Raw genomic sequence first — 22,248 nt, 5'->3', positions numbered from 1 at the left:
GTGTTACTTGCTGAGCAAAGACAAGGTGCTTAAATCAAATAGAGAAAAAAGTAACACGTACGTTTCTTTGTAATCTTAACAGGCTCGCAATATGCCCAGAAAAACGTGAATTTGTAAGCCCTGCACACCCTGCCCCATAAATCTCTTCTGGTTGCTGCTCTGAATTGTTGTCTAGTCTAGTATTTAAAATGCAAGCTCTCTGGGGCACATACATGCCTTGTTTGTGAGGTACCTTGTACACTGCTGGGCACTCCAGTTATAACAAACAGCAACACAAAAGAATACAGACACCAAATGAAATTAATAGGTAGCAGGTTTAAAACAAAAACAAGGAAGTTTTTTCATGCAACGCACTGTCAACCTCTGGAACTCCTTGCCAGAGGGTGTTGTGAAGGCCAATACTATAACCAGGTTCAAAAGGGAGCTAGATAGATTCATGGAAGATAGCCATTGATGGACCTATTAGCCAGGATGGACAGGAATGGTGTCCCTAGCCTCTGTTTGCCAGAAGCTGGGACTGGGTGACAGGGCATGGAACACTTGATGATAACCTGTCTGTTCATTCCCTTTGGGGCACCTGCCATTGGCCACTGTCAGAGACAGGATTCTGGGCTTGATGGACCTTTGGTCTGACCCAGTATGGCCGTTCTTATATTATGTTACACTCTATGTCACACTTCTCAGTCCATGCTCCTTGGTTTCACAGCAAGCACTGAGCTAGACATGACCAAGAAGCAATAACCAGGGTGGGATGCAAGTTACTTCCACACATATGCCACATGGCCAGGTATTTGGAGCGTCTAGTGAAGCTGTAAAAGCAGTATGCAGAATTTTGAAGAGAGGTAGGTTTTGTTATCGGCGTTGATATAGACAGCTGAGGACACTGCAGGGAGTACCAATCAATATCAGAGATGCCTCACAAGAAGGCAATTCCTCAAGCATGGGGCACAGGTCACTTGCATGTTTAAACTAGAGCAAATGGTGGATTCTCTGTAACTTGAAGACTTTAAACCATGATTTGAGGATTTCAGTAACTCAGCCAGAGGTGAGGGGTCTATTTCAGGAGTGAGTGAGGTTCTGTGGCCTGCAAAGTGCAGGAAGTCACATTAGATGATCACGATGGTTCTGACTTTAAAGTCTACGAGTCTAAGCGTCCTGGCTTCCTGAGCAGTGCAGGGTGAGGACCCAGCTGACTCCTTCTCCAGGATCGTGAAGCCTGGAGGAAGTTACATCCATGACTCAGAGCAGTGATTCATGTGAATCGGTTTCAACGCACATTACTAACCTTGAGGTGGTCCCAGCGTCAGCAGAATGACCATCGCATGGACCACAAGAATATGCATGGTGGCTGTTTCTCCACTAGTCCAGCGAAGGAACACCTGATCCTGGGACTCAGACTACAGGAGGGGAAGGCAAAATAAGTAACCATGAAAGAAAGCACAGAAATATGAATGTTAAGAGAGCTAGAGAGATGCAGACAGCCAGAGGGAAGAGAAGGACCCAAAGAAGATAGAGGGAGATGCTTACCCAGCTGTACACCTCCTCCCCTTCCTTGCTCTGGCGCATGCGCTTAACGTAGCAAGAGAAGATGGAGAGCAGAGCAACCAGCACAGCCTCTGACTCAGCACAGTACGAGAGTTTCGAGAAGAGATGAGACATGATGGTGGAGCGTTCCACTATGAGCCTGGCCACATCCTGCAGGGAGAAAAAACCTGTGAAAATCTTCACACGGGCTCACCCTGGCACTCCTGCCTCACTCCCTAGTCCTCTCCAGCTTTGATTGCTGGAAAAGCTATTTGCCCACCTGGCCCTGCCCTGGATCAATCCACTGGTCCATCTTGCCACACAAGGGCCACGGGGATGTTATGGATGGAACTGCAATCTTTGGATAGGTATGCAACACTGGAGCAGGTGTAGCACAAATCATCTTCCTTCCTTATAACCGACAATGCCCCCTCTGCTATGGCATATCCCAATTTCCACACACCTATAGCACAGGGGTTTTATCAGGTTTAATCAGGTGGAAGATTTGTCATGGTTGTTAGAGGACTCAGCGATCCCATTATTTTTGTTAAAATATAACAACAATCGTAACTTAAGACACCTGAGCACACGCGCACACAGAGCCTGGGGACCAGACCACATGACTCCCAGGAGGCAAAGAACAATTCAATAGATTCTCCAGGAGATCCACTCCCCACCACGGGGAAATCACCAAGGCAGAACAGAACACCCACGAAACGCAAGAAAGTGCTGGCAAGGCACCCTTTAAAATCTGTGAACAAAGGCAGATGCCAAGTACCAAGGTGGGCCAAAGGATATTAAAAAATTCAGAACTCCTCTTTGATTACTACAAAATGTGCCCAACTTGTCATGTTATGCCTCACTCCCAATTTCCAAAATTTATCATACACCTAGGTACTAATGGCAAACACTCTCCAGCTGGGTCCAGAGACTGCGTGCTCTATTCAGGTGGGGATTATTATTATTATCATCATTATTTTTAAACCAACCTATATTCTCAAATTCACCATCCTATTGCGGATGGCTACCCATCTCCCAAATCAGAAAGTCATGTGCAGTCTGACTTCCAATGTGAGACACATGAAAGAAACAAGACACCCCCGCGTGTGGCTTGTAAACTCATTAACAGGTGGCTAGTTTGTACAGCAAGTCTCTGGCTCACTTTTAACAGATCTTTAAGTTATGAGCCTGTGGTCGTTAACGTGCAGAGAGGTGTGAGCTACAGCGTTTCCATGTGACCCCTCAATTCCTTCCCTTACCAGAGAGAGGTCATTGTGCTGCCCCTGATCCTCTATGGGGGCGTGCTGGGATAGGTACACCAAATAAGCACTGATGGTCTGAGGATCGGTCTCCATGTGGATGGCCTGGAACAAGAGGTTTTCCAGTTAGTGATCATTAGACAATAGCAACAAGCAGTAACAAGTTAGGGAACATCCCTTATCCCAATATATACACACATCCATTTGGTTCAGTTTAGCATCAATAGGGGAAGAGAACACTCTGCCTTCAGAGCAGGCCATTCCTATCCCTGCCCCACCTCCCCAATACCTCCAGTTGCTCCTAGTCAAGTTTACCTGTTGCAAGGCAATAGATGTAGTTGCCCTAACACTGTCAAACAACGGCAGCCTCGGCAGGTCTCTTAGCAGCCACTGGTATCCCTGCAGCAGTTCAGAGTCACCAGAATCTTCCTCCATAGGGTGCTCTTTTTCCTCTCTATCACGCAAGCCCCCTTCCGACAGCACCAAGGACAGACCCTAGAGGGAGATGTACAATGGACAAAGCCCATGTATATAAAGCAACAGCTGGGTCAGCATTTTCATACTGAACCATAAACCAAGAACCTCAAAATGGAAACAGAGCTTCAAATTCCATCTACTGACAACCTGAAGGTGATGTGTATGCATCACAGAAAGAAATATGGACTCCGGGTCACTGGGACAGGCTATTTGTGCTTTAGCAGCAACCAAAAGAACTCTCTACTTAACAGTTACCCCGGGGGAGGTTTCAGACTACTGTACTCCTCGCCTGTGTTCCACTCAACATGGAACACAGGCGAGGAGAACACCTCTCTATTGTCCTCGTGGTACCATGTATGTTCAGAGAAGTCTGCAGTCAGTAGCAGTTTCCCAATTTACACTCCACTGGGAGAACCCCAAGGACAACAACAGAGGATGATTTCCCCAAGAGCCTCAAGATCTGCAGTCTAGATTCTGCACACTTAGGAGCTGTAACTTAGTCCCAGCTTAAGTGAACATACTCAAAAGGACATCAAAAGAAAAACCAGCTTCCGAACAGAGGTGGTGTTTTAACAGCAAAGAGCAACAATCAACTTGGTACATTTAGGGAGACCTTGAGGTAGGCTACTCAGCAAGGGTGGCCTCCAATACACATTTTACTGTATTGTAGCTGGACAATCTGCTCGCCTGGAAGGACAGGACTCTGCAGCCCTGCCTGAGCAAAGGTGATAGCAAAGCACCAGTGTCATTTGTGAGGTCCAGGAAACAGGAGGGAAGAGTTCAAATGGACAAATGAGGATGGAGCAAGGTTCTTGCCTTTAGCTAAAGGGCAGCATGCAGAAAACGAGGAACAGCCGACCCATTCAAAAGCCCCTCCATGCCCCAGTGCTGTCTGAAGCCATTAAGTGAGAGACTCTGCCCATCATTCCTGGAATACCCAAACCAGTTACTGTCTGTTCTTCTTACCTTCATGGCCAGCACTCGGGAGGCCACCTGAGAGGAACTGAGGCGCCGCAGGAAGTAGTCCAGCACCTCACATGTGGTCTGCTCATCAGCTCTGGGGCCCAAGAGCAAGTCCTGCAGACGCCCAAGCAGCTGCCTCTGCTTCTGCTGTCTCTGGAAAGAGACGGTATCTGTCTAATGGGATCAAATTAGAACCAGGCCACTCAAATACCTGAAGCAACCAACCCAGGAGGCCACTTACCTGGCGTTTCTTGGCACGCTGCTCTTTACTTTCTCCCTCCTCCTCTTCCTCGCCTGAGGCAGATTCATCAGCAGCATCATGCAGCAGGAACTCACAAAGACATTGCACCGGAAGAACATCCAAGGAGCCCTCGCTGGACTGAACCAGGTCTGCGAGCCATGGCATTGATTGGGACGAGGCCTAGGGAACAGGACACATATAATGAAGGGCTGGAAAATCCAGGATCTCCTGCACATTAACCATTGCACTGACCGGTAAGGGTCTCCCATTAGTTCTCAAACAGCAGAAGGCAACCTCTCCCCCCGCCCCCTCCTAGGGAGAGAAATAAGCCACTTTTCCTTGCATCTGATTCATCTCCTGCTTTCTGCCCCCACAGGTCCCATAAACCCAGGCTTCAGGGCCCTGCATTACTGGGATACCTCCCTGAAGCAGCTCCCATGCTTCCTCCAAGCTACAGAGAGGTCAATTCCAGTCTCTCACATCCTCAGGAAACCCACCTGCCTCTGAATGATGTTGAGTAGAAAGTCTGGGTGGCGGCTGCGGCACAAGAGGTGTCCTAAGCGGAGGGACTGATTTAGGCTTTTCACCTGCTCCAAGACATGTGGTGGAGGTCTGCGTGGAGGGCCCCTACCAGAGAAACAAGGAAGCTTTACACACAGCTAATCCCACTCTCACGAAGATACAGACATGCACTGACTCATCAGTGCATAAAACCCACACGTGTGATAGAAGGGATAGGAAGCCGTCCAAACGGAGAAGGCACATCTCATTTGCGCTACACAGGTACCAAATCCTCTCACCTCGGCCAGTCACCACTACCCTACCTTCGCCCACCTGAAAGCCTCTGCCTGGGGCTCCCGTCCTCCAAGTGAGATCGTCAGCCTTGTTTCTTCCCAAGGGTGGGAACTCCCTGATTGTACCAGAGCGAAGACGACTACTCACTGGGGGTCCAGACTGGTGAGCTGGGACAGCAAGAGGCTGCTGCTCTCTGTAATAGTCTGCTTTGTAGACGCAGCAGCCAGATGACCCTCAAATGCAAGAATCTCCTGCTTTTCCCGCTGGGATATTTGGAGCTCACGATTAATCATCTCTGTGCGGGTCTCCTCATCCGTCAGAGTGCAGGGAGGATAGGAGTAATTACTGTGAAGAAGAGGCACAAAAATTATTTGACCCTCTGTGCTATAAATTCTGCAGCGAGTAAAGAGTCAAAATGCCAGAGTGTTCTTGGTTCAATCAGACAGCATGAAAATACTAATGGACCTTTTGAATGTGGATGAAAAGCCAAGCCCTTTCCAACAAGCCATGTCCCATGCATCCCTTGATATCTCAGAGCCTGGCTTCACTGTCCATCAGTGACAGCTGAGGGAGGTGCCCTCGCTCTTTCTAGGCTCAGCCACAGCTGCTGTCCAGCTGGTTTCACTTCCATAAGCTTTGTGCCAAACCTCATCTCCCCCTACCCCTCAGACAGAGAAAGGAAGAAACCATCAGGTGCAAACTTGGTTCAGAAATCCGTTCTCTTCAGGAGTGGGATGAAACGGAACAACACTCACTTAGTCATGACCATTTCCATGAGCATCTTTAGCGTGGGATACTCCTCCCAGGCAGCCAACCCTGCAATCCAGGAGAAAAGGGCAGTCAGGGGATTAGACACTCAGTCAGAATATTTGCCGAGATGTGTGCGCACAGAGCATACCATACTCCCTCCCCACTCGCCTCAGACTCATTCCCTCACACACACAGAACAGGGGCACTCACAACTAGTCCCGCAGCTCACACTATGTTCTTTCTGCAGGGGGGTTCAGGAGCAGGGTACAAGCTGCCCCAGAACTCAGCCAGTGCACTTCACACTCACCTCCTCTCCCTCTTGCTGTCACCGTCCCCAGACATTACCATTCCACCTGACAAACCACTCTGCAATGGCTGCTCAAATCCTGCCCTGCCACTTACCACCTGATCCAAATTCCTTCTAGGCACGCCCCCAACCTGCAGAGCTCTGCTTGCGCAGCACATATGCATCAGCGTGGAGTCATGCAACAACAAAATCCTCATGTGCATCTTCAGCTGAGACAGCAGGAGTCAGCAGAGCCCCTCCTGTGACACACTTCAGCTGCCATGGTACTCTGAGAAGTGCTCATAACTCACCAATGTTTTCAGGGTTGAATGCGGCCACCACCAGGAGGAGAGGCCAAGCCTTCCAGTAGAGGGTAGAGATGGCTAGATTTGGAGGCTGATACCTGAAAAAGCCATTGGCAGAACCAAGTTATTTGTATTCAGAGTTGTCTGTTCTAACCACTAGACCAGTGGTTCTCAACTTATTACACACTGTGGGCCGCATATGTGGCTCATAATGTGTTACCTGGGCTGCAGGGGCCAGGTGGCAGGGCAGCGGCAGCCTGGATCCCGACCCTGGACCCCAGGGCGCTGGCCAGTCAGCTACATGACCCAGACCCCATGAGGCCAGCCAGCAGCCCTGACCCCAGAACCAGCGCGGTGGGCCGGCTGCCCTGACACTGACCCTGCCGGGAGGCGGGGCAACCAGGAACCTGGTGGACCCCTGCATGCGGGCAGGCCTTTAGCACACAGCTGAGCTGGCCACAGTTATGTGCTAATTAGGCCGCATGCGGCCCACGGGTTGAGAACCACTGCGCTAGACACATTGATTCTCTGCTTAGTTTTTCATTGTTTGCATTCAGCATTGTCAGAGTCCTGCAGATATTTCAAGTGAATACCTTTCTCAAGTGAGTGTGCACAGAGACCTGGAAGGATCAGCTGCAAATACTCCCACAGACAAATGTCAGAGCTTCTCCAGAGGGAAGTCCCTACCATGCCCAGTCACTGGGAATCAGCTCCAAGGTACAGATCCCACCCTCTGCTCCCCAGAAATTCCCATCAGATCAAGACATTGTTACCAGCTTATTCTAGGGAAGGGTTCCAGTACTCTTGGAAACAAGGTGAGCAGAAGCAAGAACGTTGCAACTAAGAGTTGTGCATCTACAAGCCTTACCCTGGGGGAAGCTGGATGTTCTCTGGATGATGATAAGTACACAGATTTAAGACTGCATCAATCAGTTGGATTCTCTCCACCCTCAGGACCTCTACATCTAAAGTGGGAAGAGAACAAACAGGTTATAGACGTGGGTACTTGGCTGATAGTGCTTAAGGAAACACGTTAATAAGCTATACTGAAAGGCTAACCTCAAATGATTCTATCATCACAGGCTTTGGGAACAATCAAAGTTTATGGAGAAATCAGGATCAGAAACAGCTCTATAATTAAATATATATTGAGTGAGTTTTAAGTTCTTTGATTAGGAAAAACATTTTTCAAACCTAACAAGCACTGCACTATTTACTTCTAGGGAACAGATTTAGAAGAAAATTAACAGTAAATCCATTCAGTAGTTTAGGAATTCAGAGAAGTGAAAAATGCCCTTTTTCAATCCAGGTCTGCTGTCTTAACCATTCTGTGCCCCTCTAACTTACAAAAAACTGTTTCAAGACTTGAAATGATGCAGCATTTAGACCATTAATATTTTGTGATTGACCACGTTTTCATTGGTGTGTCTAACAACAGAGTCTAGTTTCTTCACTTTTTAGACTTGTGTTTTTACTGCTCAATGCCCAGAGTATGCTATGTGCTTTAGAGACATGCTTTGACACCACCCTTAACTCTGCCCCAGACACACCTGCAATCAACACGTACAGCTCAAATCACATGGTTATTTTAGTCTGAGTGATAGCCACACTGACAGAGTTCATAACTACACCTGCTTGGCCAGGTGATTTGTGAAGGTAATCTATCACAGGTCAATACTGAATATAAGCTGCAAGTCCAAAAGAATACTTTAGTCAATCACCTTAACTCTTTTTTTAGGGTTTAGAATATTTTTGACTTTTATGCTCACATAAGTGTTAAATTACTGCCTGTAAAAACGTTAGTTTCCTCTGGGTAATAACAATTGCAGTACTTAGCCCTTATACAGCCAGTAATTAGCAAATAATAACCCACTGTGGAGGTGTGTTTAGCTCATTTTCACGGTGGCAGGGAGATGACTGACTTGCCCAAAGACAGAGAGAGAGCCAGTGGCAGAAAGTTCCTGGCTTCTAGTCATTTGCTTCAACAACTAGATCAAAACGTTCTTTCCCAGTCTAATGCAGCTGGACTTACTACCTGCTCCAACCATTCTGAGGTATATAGGGGGAACAGTGGTACACGTGCACTGGAGACTCTCAGAGCCGCGTGAAGGAGGGACAGGAGTGTGACAGGCTACCTGCTCTCAACAGGACAAGAATTGCTACATCACCAAATCATTTTCACAAAGCCCTGCACAGCACTCCTACCATCTGCTTGCACAGCTGCTGCCCGCTTCACCAAGTGGTCAGCAAGCTCCATGGCATCGGCAGGCCCGAGGGGTGACCGTGACAAACCAATGACAAGGATCCGCATGAGTGTGTCTTCAAGGATAGGCACCTCAGAGCAGAGGCGCAGGAAGAAGCTGGGAATGAGAAACAGAGAGAAGGCAGTGACCCACTGCCCAAAGAGAGGGGAACCTTTCCTGATTGCAGCCTGCGGCTGGGCTCGTATTGCTTGGACATGGAACCAGTGAGAGCAGAGGAGAGCCACAATAGCCCATCTTAATGCCAAGGAAAATGCTCGCATCCCTCAGCTTAGTCACATTTGAGAACAAGCTCCCTTCCAGAACATGGTTTAGTTTGCCCCCCTGCAATTGAATTTTATAGATTCAGACAGGCAGGCTTAAGCTCCCCAGCACCACACACAATGCAAGGCCATTCTCCCTGTAGCCACAGCACTAACTGGTGTGGGGATGGGGGGTTGAGGGGGAAGGGGGGCAAGTGAAGACTGGAGAAACTCCATCTTCTGTGAGAACCGACAGGGACAATGAAAACCTCAGCGGAGCAGATGTCTCCAAGACAGAGGTATGGGGAGCTTAGTTAAGCACCAGAAATGTCTGGTTTCTCCTCTCCTTGCTGCCACAGCTCTGCCCATGGAAACCCAATTGCAAGCGAGGTGCATGCACTTACTTGCGGTCGCTCTCAGGAGGCCAGTTGTCCCATTTGTAGTAGGTCTCTGGCTGCTCTGTGAACAGCACCTTGTGGAGACTGCAGAGAGAAACAATACTAAACTCTCAACTCTCGCTGAAACCCAGTGCATCTTTCCCCGGTGTGTGAACTGAGAGCCCTGGGGGCTGGAGCACAATACAATCCACAGAAGAATATATGATACAGGCAGCAGCCAGGTGAGCTTCCTCACACTGCTAACGTGCCCCAACCCCAACCCAGAAGGACTCCCTCCTCAGGCAAGAGGAAAGTTCTGCCAAGACTAACCAGGGGAACAGTTAGTACCAATTGCAATGGCGATGGGTGGTGCAATATGCACATCGTCTTCAGTACTTCCAAAGAGACCCCAATAGCCATCAGGTGGGACCAGATTTCAGTTATTACCGACCTTGGCTGATATGACTGATCTTTTGGTCCCATTACCAATGCCTCAAACCATCTAATCCCCTGTAGTATACTCTTGCCTCCAAGGGCAGAAAGTCTCGGAGACAGAGCTCTATCTGGTCTCCACTCTCTACAAGAACTTCCCTGTCTAGGAACCTTTCCCTCCATTATCTGATCAGATCAAAACACAGGGCCAAAGGGGCTGTTTCCTTGACAGCATAATTGGAATGTGAATACCATGGAAATACTATCTAAAGCCTTTGGCATTAAAGTCTGTACAGAAGTGCATGTGAAATCCCAAAGGGAAAGCAAATCCATCTCCCTACCACTAGGGCAGAGTGTTCCTGCTGCTTGGCTGTTGGGATGGGGGGAGACACTCCAGTTGCTCTCAGGAGCACATGCACTGTCTCTATGTAGCAAGTTTAGTAGAGTCAGTGATGTGACCAGGGGAGGGGGGTTGGGGAGGAGGAAGAGGGGGGTTTCCGGAACCTCATACCAGTGCACGTAGTCCTTCGGAGCCAGTTTGCTGATAGAGGGAACCACCGTGTGGAGCCACCAGACAGCATCGCGCTGGATGGCAGCAATCTGGTTCTGGAAGGAACGCAGCACCTCCAAGTCTGAAACAGGCATGCACTCAGGTCAGGAACTCTGCACGTACTTCACAGCCCCCTGGGAAGCTGGGGGGTGGATGTTATGAACAGCCATCTCACAAGCAGATGACTTCAGGGAGTCAGCAGTGACTAACCTGGCGAGAGGCCCAGCACACTAGTCCAGCTAACCATCAGCACCCACCACTACACATTTGGTAGCAGAGGGGGCTTTCTGGAACCACCCTTGGGAACTAGAATAAACCCTGGGACATTTGAGCAGAAATGCAGGGCTGAGACAAGGACACGCACAGGCAGCAGCTTTCCTGTTAGTCCAAATAGTTGGCTCTCAGGTATTTTATAATTTTCACAGCTGCTCCATCGTACAAAAGCCAGGTTTCTGAACTGTCCCTCCCACCTCAACTCAGTACCCCTTTCCCCCTTCTAGTACAGGTCTCTCAGCCACTGTTTTCTCTGGCTATTACAAGCACCTCTGCTCTGAGTGATTCCCAATGTTGACTGTGCATCCAGCTGGTAGATTTATTAAGATGTGGTCCATCACACCCCAACTCCACCAGCCAGGATTCTAGGGATTCTCTTCGACACCCAGCCTCACTACTCCCCGCCAGCATTTCTGGATGTTCTCTACCCCACATGTCCGACATTCAAAGGAATCCAGGTTAGGAGGCTTACTCTTTTTCTCTCCTTTGTCCCATGCAATCCCAGCCTCCTTCACCTGAGCCGTGATGCCGAGCATCATGGAGACAGCCAGCAGGTCAGTTATGTGGATGACAAACCGCTCCTAAAAAAAGATCACTACAGTTGATATCCCAGCTGCATCTGGAGGAGGAGTGCCCATCATCCAAAGGTGCACCCGCTGCCAGAGATGCCTGTAAAATCACGAAGGATGCAGAGGCAATGCAGGGGTGCCAGTGAGGGGGTATTGGGACAGGAGACAGGAAGGAGGGCTCGTAAGTCCAAACAGTGTGGACAGAGAAGAGGGACTGGAACGTGGCCACTAAACTGCAAGAAGCAATAGCCAAGCTATACAGACAAGGAGGAAAGGGGACAAAGCATGCCCCCCTGAGCAATGTCATGGGGGAAATAAGCAAGAGAAGAGAGCAGGTAAGTCATGTAGAATAGAAGGGAGAGCAAGAGAGCACTGCATGGAGGAGTCAAGCCATCGGAGAAGGGAGAATGCCACAGAGTCCCTCAGGACACCAGTTGGAGTGCTGGGATGAGAAGCAGAGGTGGTACGGCAAGATGAGGTGGTACCTTGAATTCCATGTCTGTATATTGAGCCTCCTTCCGCTCCTGCATGAGCCCCAAGCAGAAAGCCTGGAAGTTGATCTCATGTTTCGTCTGTTTGATGATCTCTCGCAGCAGCGCCCGTGAGGCCCGCAGGTAATCATCCTTATTAGTCAGCAGATCCTGGAACACCATCGCCAGGAACTGAGGCCACAAAAGAGATGCCCTTTAGTGCTCAATATTCAGCATCAACATCCATGGACAGAGACTAGACACACCGAGTCCCTGCTGGCGTTATTGCTACACCAAGGCCTGAAGGAATTCACTGGGGAGCTCTAACGGGAGAGCCACAGTTAGCGGGGGAGGGGGGTCAGGTCTCCTGAAGACGACAGTACCACCGATTACAAAGGCACATACCCAAAGGGTTCAGGAGTCAGACAATGTCCGTGCACATTTGTTTCAGATAAACACTGTATACAGATTTCCAAACCAAAGGAAATACCTGTGCAGTTGGGGAGACTCCATTAAAATAAATATCGAGTTCAGCCACTCTCCTCCGCAGGTATGTACTGATCACTCACACACACACCACCTGCAAGGCTACGGTCCCTACCTTGGGTGCTAGCTCAGAGCTGTGCTGTAGCACTGTGTAGAGAATCTGCATGTTGTTGGGGTTTCTTGCATTTGAAAGTTCATTGAAAATCACAAACTTGACCATGGTGCCCAGGTTGTCCCTGTGAGCATTTAGCAGCTCCCTGCAAGATGAATCCAGAGTTAGCAGAGCATCCCATAGACCAGGGATTTCTTACTATTGGGCATTCAGTTCTAGTTGCACTAAGAAAGACAGCGTGACAAGAAGGGAAGACACCACATCCTCCAGCAGACAGAAAGGATTGTCTACCAGTCAATCACTTGGTGACGCTCAGAACTCCACATACCCTCAAGAGGGAATTCTAAGAGACTGCACTGAACCAGCCCTCCCTTCCAGTTCTTTAAACAGAAGCTGGGCCTCTTTGCAAACACTATACTGCATTCAGACTGTCACACGCTCCCATTAACTTGCTTACCTGACACACAGCATGTAGTGGTTGAGAAGGACTTTGGGTTTGAGACGGATTTTGATCAGGTTGGAAATGACCTCCATGTCCTCAGAGCCATGTGTGTTGCAGTTCATACAGACTGACATTAGCAAGTCCTGGGCTGGTCTGGTCAGCTACACAATAAGACCAGAAAGAGTCAACAACCAACTGCTATCACAGACAAAGTCAGAAATTCCTGGTCCTACTGGCCTGACCTCCAGACTAGTTACAGTGTAATTACAGCCTCGATGGTCAGGAGAAAATGCCTCCAACACTCTTACCTTTGGGTTCTGCAACCACATCTCAAGCCTCTGAACAGCCATCAGCCGGACCTCTTTATAGCCACAAGTAGCCGTCAGCAGTCGAAGGAGGTTCCTGGAGACGTTATCCATTGGCTGGCGCCGGTTGAGCTGGTCCCGTAGCATGTCCAAGACATACTCTTCCACACTCTCTGCGAGGTCTTCATATCTGAGGCACAATAATCCCATGTTTGCTCACGTCCAAACTCTTCCTTTACCTAGTATCTGCTGAAACACCTCCCACACATAACCAAGCCCTGGAGAGCACAGGCCACTCAATAGCACGGACAACAAAACACTCCAATCTCCAGGAGCTGGCACAAACCATTTCAGTGTCATTGAGCTGTATCTGGGGGAGACTCTCTCTCTAGGGTGTGCCATGGGAGAGCTGGTTGGGGACGCTATAAGCTTTGCAAGAATGGTTTCTGGATTAGGAGTCTGCACAGAGAGCTGCAATACCAAAAGGCTCTGTGATTGGGAAGGGAAAGGACACTGTACCTGGGCATAAGCTGTCCCTCCTGCTCTGGACTCATCTTCTCCTCTGCAATCAGCAGCTCACTCTGGCTGTCTTCCTCCTCTGCCATGGCAGGGTGGGGGCTGCTCCCTACAGACACACCAACACACAATCATGAATGGTTGTAATAACTCCTCAGCAACACCCCTTCCAAGAGACCTTTCACTAGCACGGAGGGATTCTGCTTCACATAGCTCCCCCCAAAAGCCTCCTCCCCAGAAGTCCTCTTACCAGCGCCAGGTAAAAGTGCACTGGTGCACCAGTGCATTGGTGTTCAGCCACACCTTGTCACTGCTTCCCCCACAATCTTCTAGGTGATCTTTCAGGGCACTGCAGTACTTAGAGGAGCACTCAAATCCCATCCATTTCTCCCCAAAAGTGACCTTTTTCCCCGGTGGTCCTTGCATCTCTCAAGGGGAGGAGTAGGCACTAGAGAGCAATGAGAGGTGCCCCATCCCACCAAATAGGAGCGTGCTGCCCAAACTGTGTAAGCCCTAACTGGGATCCCCTCTGATGAGCTGTTACTAGACTATCAAGCTAAAAATATCTCTAGGCTCCGATCTTCTTCTCAACCACCTCGGCTCCATTGCCCAGGCACCTCCTTACCTGCACTAAGATCACCTCCACTGCGGCCAACTTCCCCATGTAACAGCATGCTCTTCGGGGGCATCTTTGTACTGAAGGCTGTCTGGATGTTATCCACAAATGTCTTGCAGTGAGGGCTGTCCACCCAGATGCGCTCTCCAAGTGAGTCCTCAATGTAAACCTGCCGGAGGGCAAGAAGCAGAGTATAAATGGGAGCAATGTTGACATCTATCCATCTTCGGTCCTTCCGTGGCCTGGTCACCGAGATGTGAGGTGCGCACCTCACAACCTTCCACGTATTTATCCTCCCCACCGCCCTGTAAAGTAGGGCAGGGCTATTATCCCTGTTGCATGATGGGGAACTGAGGCCCAGAGAGACTCGGCCAAGATCACACATGGAACTTGTGAGGGAACAGGGAACTGAATCCAGGTATCCAAACCCCAGGCTAGTATCCTAACCACTGGGAAATCTTTCTTCCTCAAAACTGTGAGTCTTCCCTCATTTCACAGCTAGATCACTTCAAAATATTTAAGTCAGCTCCTGCTGCTGAACTAACAGACCTGGCTCTGTAGCTCTAGCTGCAGAATCTCGTGCTTTTAGACTCAGAGATCAAGCCCCACGGATGAACCATCCAGGAACACCACTGCACAAGGATGCACAATCAGGGGTGGCAGCGTATCTCAGAAGGGAGAATAGGAACGCTAGAGAGAGGCAGGGGAGGCAGCAGCATCTCAGTGTTGAATGAAAACTGAGCTGCAGACCTCTGTTTGAGAAACAAGGACTTCACCTCCCACAATCTTCCAACACAGCCACTGGTCCTGTTGCATATCTGCCCCCACCTCAGAGAGCGACCTCCCTTTTTCCAATCTCCCCACAGCAATGCCCCACTCTCCCCTCTATAGCATCACAGGGTAGCAGCAACAAGGCCTCTGCTCCTCTCCAATGTCACCCTGCCCTCTCCTACATGGTGACAAGCACAATGACGTTGGCCAGCTCCTCTTGCCCCGCCCACCATGGCATCACCCAGTGGGACCGCTCTCCCCATAGCTACGATGTACCTTGACAAAGATCTCTGGCCAGTTCTCATCCTCCTCGTAAGCTGCCATAAGAAGGTTACAGGCCAAGACGGACACCAGGCTGTTCCCTTTGGCTTTGAAGTTGATGGAGGCATCCCTCCGGAGGAGGCTGCACAGTGCCTGGAAGATATCAGACAAGAATCAATCCCTCAAAAGATTAACACAAGGGAACACCTGTGGGTGACACTACAATGTTCAGTAACACTTGGGAGTTGCATAGTCAAAACCTAAAGAGAACCTTAGGCCACTGCCTCTCTATTAGCCAGTGACTAACACTCCTGCAGTAAACTAAGGGGGCAGGTGTGACACCCTGGCACCGCCTTATTCACCACTGATCTACAATTAGGCTACATTTAGTACTAAGTATGCCTTGCTAGGTATCATTCTAAGAGTCTTGATCTGCTAGACAATGTCTCGTTGGATTGTATGTGAAGTTATGAAGTTTAGCTCCGTATGTTCTACTGAAACATGTTGTGAGGTAGAGAACACCCACAAGCAGCCTTTCAGGTAGAAGAACAGAAAGTCCAAACAATGTTAATGGCTTATTGAGAAAATACACACACGCACAAGGATTACCCCAGGAACTGTGTACAACAGAAACCTCTCAGTGATAGCACTACACAACGGGGGGAACTGTTTGACCCAGGTAACAGCAAAAGAGCTTTCCACCAAATTGGAAGAAGATATAAAGGGGAAAATGACCTCATGACTGCACCTCACTCTCCCTACAACAACACACCTGAAAGTACCAGAGGAAAAGGACTGAACTGCAGAGGGAAGGGCTAGTCCCAGACTAAAGGGATTTCTAGCCTGTGTATGGAAACTTTTGGTGGACGGCTTGTATCATCCATCAGGGTGAGAGATTACTGATTCAGACCCTATGTAATACTACAGACTCAGTTTGCGTTTTGTGTTATTTCTTCTGCTAATCTACTTTGATCTGTTTGCTAACATTTATTATGACTGAAAAGCTATCCTTCTCTAGTTACTAAATCTGTTTTATATTTTATCCAAAACACTGTGTGTTGCTTGAAGTGCAGAGGATAAATCTCAGCTCAGGAACAAGAGTCGGTGCACGTCCACTTTCCTTTGCAGAAGTGGCAGACTGAGTTATAAATTCATACTGGCTGGATTTTGACCAGGGCAGGATGGTAGAGCTCTGGGTCTTAGGTTGGGGAGCTGGGAGTATTTTGGCTGTAGCCTCTCTATTGTGGGTTCATGAGTGGTAGGCCAGAGCATTCATGAACACAGCTGGGTGTGGTTCCTGCCTGTGGAGGTTGGTGAGAGTGCAAGCTTGGAGGGCTTTGCAGCTTGTCACAACATCACAGTGCAAGAGGAACCTAGACTGGAGAGACAGAGGGCTCAGCTGTACCTCAGTTCCAGGTGGCATCTCCCCAGAATCCAGTCACAGTGAAGAGTTGAGAGAAGGAAGGCACAGAGAAACCCACCATACAGTTCACAGTTACATTCATTCAGCCCAATTCCTGGCACCAGGGCAATGCCACTGTGCTCAGAGGCTCCCAGAGCCAATCCCAGCACTAGTATGTCAGCGTTGGGAGCCCATGGTGCTCAGATGTTGAGATGTCACCTCACTGTGCTGTCATCACACTTGTTAATCAAAACAAACACAGTCTCACCTCAATAACCCCCTCAGTAGCAAATATATTGGGTTTGATTTTTGCCAGATACATCAGACTCAAGTACAACGTGGGGTCAGGCTTAGCTCTGTTCATTTTCAGCTGCTTGGCAGCTCCACACAGCACCCCCTCAATGCGGTCATCATTGCCCTCTGCCTCAGCTGCTTCAATCTCATCCACCAGCACCGTGGGGACAACTGCAATCACAGGAAAACAGCTGTCAATACTGATCCCCCTGCAGCAAAGCCATGCCCCGGGAGACTTGAACAGAGTCTTTTCCCCACTCATGAAAGCTCTGCTGAAGACTCCTGTCCCTTTTGCTTGTATTCCTTGATCTCTCTCACTTTGTGTCTCTTTCTTTCTGCTAGAATTTAACCCCATTATTGTATCGAACACCAGGAAGCGGAAAGACATTCTACAAAACAACATGCAGGCTCCCAGAGCTTTCATTAAAATGCACAGCTGCCCCCTCTCCCACACATTAGTTACACAAGAAAGAGGTAAAGAGCTATAACATGGGGACAATGACTTTCCAAGGAAGAGACCTTTCAAGCGCTGGTATTGGACATTCACCTGAAGTGAAAGACTAGATGGAGCAGCAGAGAGAGGGAAAAGAAGCCGAGCCAAAAGCAAAACACAATGCCCAGATGTGGAAAGATATGAGTGTGTTCAGGAGAGGGAATCCCGACCGGCACTACGTCAGGGTGGGAAACCTGCTTTGCACTGAACACAGGAGGATGCTAGTGTTACACTCCCTATGAGCCTTATGTCAACAGTGGCATTACTGGGGAAGCACACAGAATTCCCCAAGCATCAACATACAGACCCCAGAGAATGCTGCGTAGAAGAGCTGGATGCTACTATACCCCCTCTCACACAAGCACACAACTTCGATCAGAAACCACAACGCTGCTTTACCTTCAATTGGAATCACAGATGGTTCCTTTATGGAGGGTGAAATGGCCCGTTTCTCAGCCACTGCAGCCTCTGCCAGACGTCCCAGAGCACTCAGGGGAGGCGTGGAGCAGAGTTTGGGGCGTTTGGTCAATCCCGTCAGGCTGGATGCACTAGATAAAGCAGCGGATCCCTCCCGTTTACGTTCAGAGGGCAATCCAGCTGGCGCTGGCTTGAGCAGTGTGACGGCAGCTTTAGAGTCATTGGCTTGGCCTTTTGACCCCAAGGCGATAAAATCTCCTGGTGGAGGATGAGCTACGAAAGGAAAACAGAAATGAGACCACAAAATCAGAAGTCTCCATTACCTCCCTTGAGTCACAAACCTACCCGGTGCCCTGGGCACCCCAGGCCTTAGGACAAAGCAATGCAGAGATAAAGCCAAGGCAGATATCGCTTGGAGGCTGGCACCAGGGAGCAGGGCTCACAAGCAGCTGCCAGCCCTACTAGGTGGCCTGGGAGATGGGCACCAACAACCCCACTGACCACCAGCCACCTGGCTAGCCTTGGGGCACTATAAGAGCCTCCCCTTCTCCCCCCCAAACTAGTGGCCAGTGGTCCCACTCAACGCAGGCTGCCCTGATGGGACCCATCAAGCTGGGAGCCTGAGGCTCTTCCCACGCTGCACCGGAAGCACGGCCTGCCCACCTCCTCTCGCAGCCCTCCACTACCAGGGGCTGGGACTCACCCGAGGGCTTGGGCACCGTGCTGGGCCGGCGAACCGCGGCCGGCTTCGGGCGATTCATGCCACCGGAGCCTCCGCGCCACCTGCAGGGTCCAGGAGAGGAGACATGGGATGGGCAGGGTCCGAGGCTGTGCCTGATACAGCCTCACTGGCCCCCCCAGCTAACCCGCCCCCCCGCCATTCGCCATCCCCTCATCCCCGCCCGCCGCTACTCACCCAACCCGCACCTGTAAACCCTGGCATTTACCGCCCCCGCCAGCTAACCCGCCATTCACTGCCCCTTCTCTCCCCCGCCACTCGTCCAACCCCCCGCAGCTAAACCACCTCCTCCCCCCGCCACTCGTCCAACCCCCCGCAGCTAAACCACCTCCTCCCCTCACCACTCGTCCAACCCCCCGCAGCTAAACCACCTCCTCCCCCTGCCACTCGTCCAACCCCCCGCAGCTAAACCTCCTCCCCCCGCCACTCGTCCAACCCCCCGCAGCTAAACCACCTCCTCCCCCCGCCACTCGTCCAACCCCCCCGCAGCTAAACCACCTCCTCCCCCCGCCACTCGTCCAACCCCCCGCAGCTAAACCACCTCCTCCCCCCGCCACTCGTCCAACCCCCCGCAGCTAAACCACCTCCTCCCCCCCGCCACTCGTCCAACCCCCCGCAGCTAAACCACCTCCTCCCCCCGCCACTCGTCCAACCCCCCGCAGCTAAACCACCTCCTCCCCCCGCCACTCGTCCAACCCCCCCGCAGCTAAACCACCTCCTCCCCCCGCCACTCGTCCAACCCCCCGCAGCTAAACCACCTCCTCCCACCGCCACTCGTCCAACCCCCCGCAGCTAAACCACCTCCTCCCCCCGCCACTCGTCCAACCCCCCGCAGCTAAACCACCTCCTCCCCCCGCCACTCGTCCAACCCCCCGCAGCTAAACCACCTCCTCCCCCCTGCCACTCGTCCAACCCCCCGCAGCTAAACCACCTCCTCCCCCGCCACTCGTCCAACCCCCCCGCAGCTAAACCACCTCCTCCCCCCTCCACTCGTCCAACCCCCCCAGCTAAACCACCCCCTCCCCCCGCCACTCGTCCAACCCCCCGCAGCTAAACCACCCCCTCCCCCCGCCACTCGTCCAACCCCCCCAGCTAAACCACCCCCTCCCCCGCCACTCGTCCAACCCCCCGCAGCTAAACCACCTCCTCCCCCCGCCACTCGTCCACCCCCCCAATTAAACCACCTCCTCCCCCCGCCACTCGTCCAACCCCCCCCAGCTAAACCACCTCCTCCCCCCGCCACTCGTCCAACCCCCCCAGCTAAACCACCCCTCCCCCGCCACTCGTCCAACCCCCCAATTAAACCACCTCCTCCCCCTGACACTCGTCCAACCCCCCCAGCTAAACCACCTCCTCCCCCCGCCACTCGTCCAACCCCCCCAGCTAAACCACCTCCTCCCCCCGCCACTCGTCCAACCCCCCGCAGCTAAACCACCTCCTCCCCCCGCCACTCGTCCAACCCCCCCAGCTAAACCACCCCCTCCCCCGCCACTCGTCCAACCCCCCAATTAAACCACCTCCTCCCCCCGCCACTCGTCCAACCCCCCGCAGCTAAACCACCTCCTCCCCCCGCCACTCGTCCAACCCCCCCAGCTAAACCACCTCCTCCCCCGCCACTCGTCCAACCCCCCCAGCTAAACCATCCCTCCCACCGCCACTCGTCCAACCCCCCCAGCTAAACCACCTCCTCCCCCCGCCACTCGTCCAACCCCCCCAGCTAAACCACCTCCTCCCCCCGCCACTCGTCCAACCCCCCGCAGCTAAACCACCTCCTGCCCCCGCCACTCATCCAACCCCCCGCAGCTAAACCACCTCCTCCCCTGGCCACTCGTCCAAACCCCCCAGCTAAACCACCTCCTCCCCCCGCCACTCGTCCAACCCCCCCAGCTAAACCACCCCCTCCCCCGCCACTCGTCCACCCCCCCAATTAAACCACCTCCTCCCCCCACCACTCGTCCAACCCCCCCCAGCTAAACCACCTCCTCCCCCCGCCACTCGTCCACCCCCCCAATTAAACCACCTCCTCCCCCGCCACTCGTCCAACCCCCCGCAGCTAAACCACCTCCTCCCCCCGCCACTCGTCCAACCCCCCCGCAGCTAAACCACCTCCTCCCCCCGCCACTCGTCCAACCCCCCGCAGCTAAACCACCTCCTCCCCCCGCCACTCGTCCAACCCCCCGCAGCTAAACCACCTCCTCCCCCCGCCACTCGTCCAACCCCCCCAGCTAAACCACCTCCTCCCCCCGCCACTCGTCCAACCCCCCCGCAGCTAAACCACCTCCTCCCCCCGCCACTCGTCCAACCCCCCGCAGCTAAACCACCTCCTCCCCCCGCCACTCGTCCAACCCCCCCCAGCTAAACCACCTCCTGCCCCCGCCACTCGTCCAACCCCCCCAGCTAAACCACCCCCTCCCCCGCCACTCGTCCAACCCCCCGCAGCTAAACCACCTCCTCCCCCCGCCACTCGTCCAGCCCCCCCCAGCTAAACCACCCCCTCCCCCCGCCACTCGTCCAACCCCCCGCAGCTAAACCACCTCCTCCCCCCGCCACTCGTCCAACCCCCCCCAGCTAAACCACCTCCTGCCCCCGCCACTCGTCCAACCCCCCGCTAACCTCGGCATTCACCGCCCCCATCCCAGCCCCGCGGTGACCCCGGAGGGGGGAACCCGGGCTGCACCCACCTACCGCTCCAAGCCAGGCCCGCTGACACCGGAACCAGAAACTGCTCCTGTCGCTCTGTGAATGACCCGGAACCAAAACGGAGCCTGCCCCGTCCGACGACTCAAAGGCTCCGGGGAGGTTTGGGCGCCACCTGGCGGCGTGACGGGAGACCGGTCCCGCGCGTCGCCATCAAGCGTCCAGCAGCGGGAGCTGCATCCGCAGCCACTAACCGGCCCCTCCCCCACCCGTCACACACACAAGGGCGGCCCGTAGCTGGTGCCACCTGGTGGCCAGAGCAGTGACCTACACCTCGCCTGGCCGCGAGCCCGGGACAGCGCCCACCCGCCAGCTCTGCAGCGCCACCTGGTGCTGGGCAGCTCCAACCCACAGGACCTGGAAGGGGGGGGTCCTCCCTGGGCGCCCACCTGAGACTGAGCAGGACAGCAGCCGGGGCCAGGGAGCCCCTGCATGGCCCGCACCACCTGCACTGCAGCCAGAGACACCCCCGCCCCCAGGGGCAGCTCTAGGCATTTTGCCCCCCAAGCACGGCAGGCAGGCTGCCTTCGGCGACTTGCCTGTAGGAGGTCCCCAGTCCCACGGATTCGGCGGACCTCCCGCCGCAGGACCAGCAGACCCTCGCGGCGACCGGCAGAGCGCCCCCCATGGCTTGCCACCGCAGGCACATGCTTGGCATGCTGGTGCCTGGAGTCGCCCCTGACCCCCCCATAATAGTAGATGCATTAGCCACTGTGAGATGCTCAATCCTCAGTCCCCCTCCCTGCTGGGAGGCAGGACAGTGCTGTTGCCCCCAGTTTACAGAGGAGCTTAGCTATGGGGTGGGCTAGGGTGTCGTTCCCAGCTCTGGCAGACCTAAGGTGCTAGCTCTGTTCCACTGAGCGGGCTAAAAATAGCAGTGTGATGGGGAGAGGGCTTGGGCCCTCCCTGCACACAAGAGGCGG

At 52.6% G+C, this 22,248-nt stretch overlaps 1 protein-coding gene across 2 annotated transcripts in view; it reads right to left on the bottom strand.

The window, feature by feature from the left end:
* Positions 1–21,406, bottom strand: part of INTS1 (integrator complex subunit 1) — a 38,047-nt gene extending 16,641 nt beyond the window's left edge. Inside the window, exons 1-26 of one of the 2 annotated variants that reach the window (XM_050966278.1) lie at positions 21,306–21,406; positions 18,593–18,672; positions 17,872–18,162; positions 16,954–17,150; positions 15,299–15,436; positions 14,261–14,420; positions 13,639–13,744; positions 13,123–13,309; positions 12,830–12,975; positions 12,376–12,517; positions 11,790–11,966; positions 11,208–11,316; positions 10,424–10,544; positions 9,508–9,585; positions 8,806–8,960; positions 7,469–7,565; positions 6,607–6,698; positions 6,015–6,075; positions 5,407–5,604; positions 4,962–5,091; positions 4,465–4,644; positions 4,227–4,376; positions 3,099–3,278; positions 2,784–2,888; positions 1,528–1,695; positions 1,286–1,397 (exon numbers count right to left, since the gene is read on the bottom strand). In XM_050966278.1, the coding sequence (XP_050822235.1) occupies positions 1,286–1,397; positions 1,528–1,695; positions 2,784–2,888; positions 3,099–3,278; positions 4,227–4,376; positions 4,465–4,644; positions 4,962–5,091; positions 5,407–5,604; positions 6,015–6,075; positions 6,607–6,698; positions 7,469–7,565; positions 8,806–8,960; positions 9,508–9,585; positions 10,424–10,544; positions 11,208–11,316; positions 11,790–11,966; positions 12,376–12,517; positions 12,830–12,975; positions 13,123–13,309; positions 13,639–13,744; positions 14,261–14,420; positions 15,299–15,436; positions 16,954–17,150; positions 17,872–18,162; positions 18,593–18,650 (3,538 nt within the window). In that variant the 5' untranslated portion in view covers positions 18,651–18,672; positions 21,306–21,406. The remainder of the gene's footprint in view (positions 1–1,285; positions 1,398–1,527; positions 1,696–2,783; positions 2,889–3,098; positions 3,279–4,226; positions 4,377–4,464; positions 4,645–4,961; positions 5,092–5,406; positions 5,605–6,014; positions 6,076–6,606; positions 6,699–7,468; positions 7,566–8,805; positions 8,961–9,507; positions 9,586–10,423; positions 10,545–11,207; positions 11,317–11,789; positions 11,967–12,375; positions 12,518–12,829; positions 12,976–13,122; positions 13,310–13,638; positions 13,745–14,260; positions 14,421–15,298; positions 15,437–16,953; positions 17,151–17,871; positions 18,163–18,592; positions 18,673–21,305) is intronic. The other variant, XM_050966279.1, reaches the window with a different exon arrangement.
* Positions 21,407–22,248: the final 842 nt, after the last annotated feature.

The sequence above is a fragment of the Gopherus flavomarginatus genome, chromosome 9 (assembly GCF_025201925.1).
Source record: "Gopherus flavomarginatus isolate rGopFla2 chromosome 9, rGopFla2.mat.asm, whole genome shotgun sequence".
Lineage (NCBI taxonomy): Eukaryota > Metazoa > Chordata > Testudines > Testudinidae > Gopherus > Gopherus flavomarginatus.
Note: the sequence above shows the minus strand (reverse complement) of the source record. Positions and strands in the feature narration are given on the sequence as shown.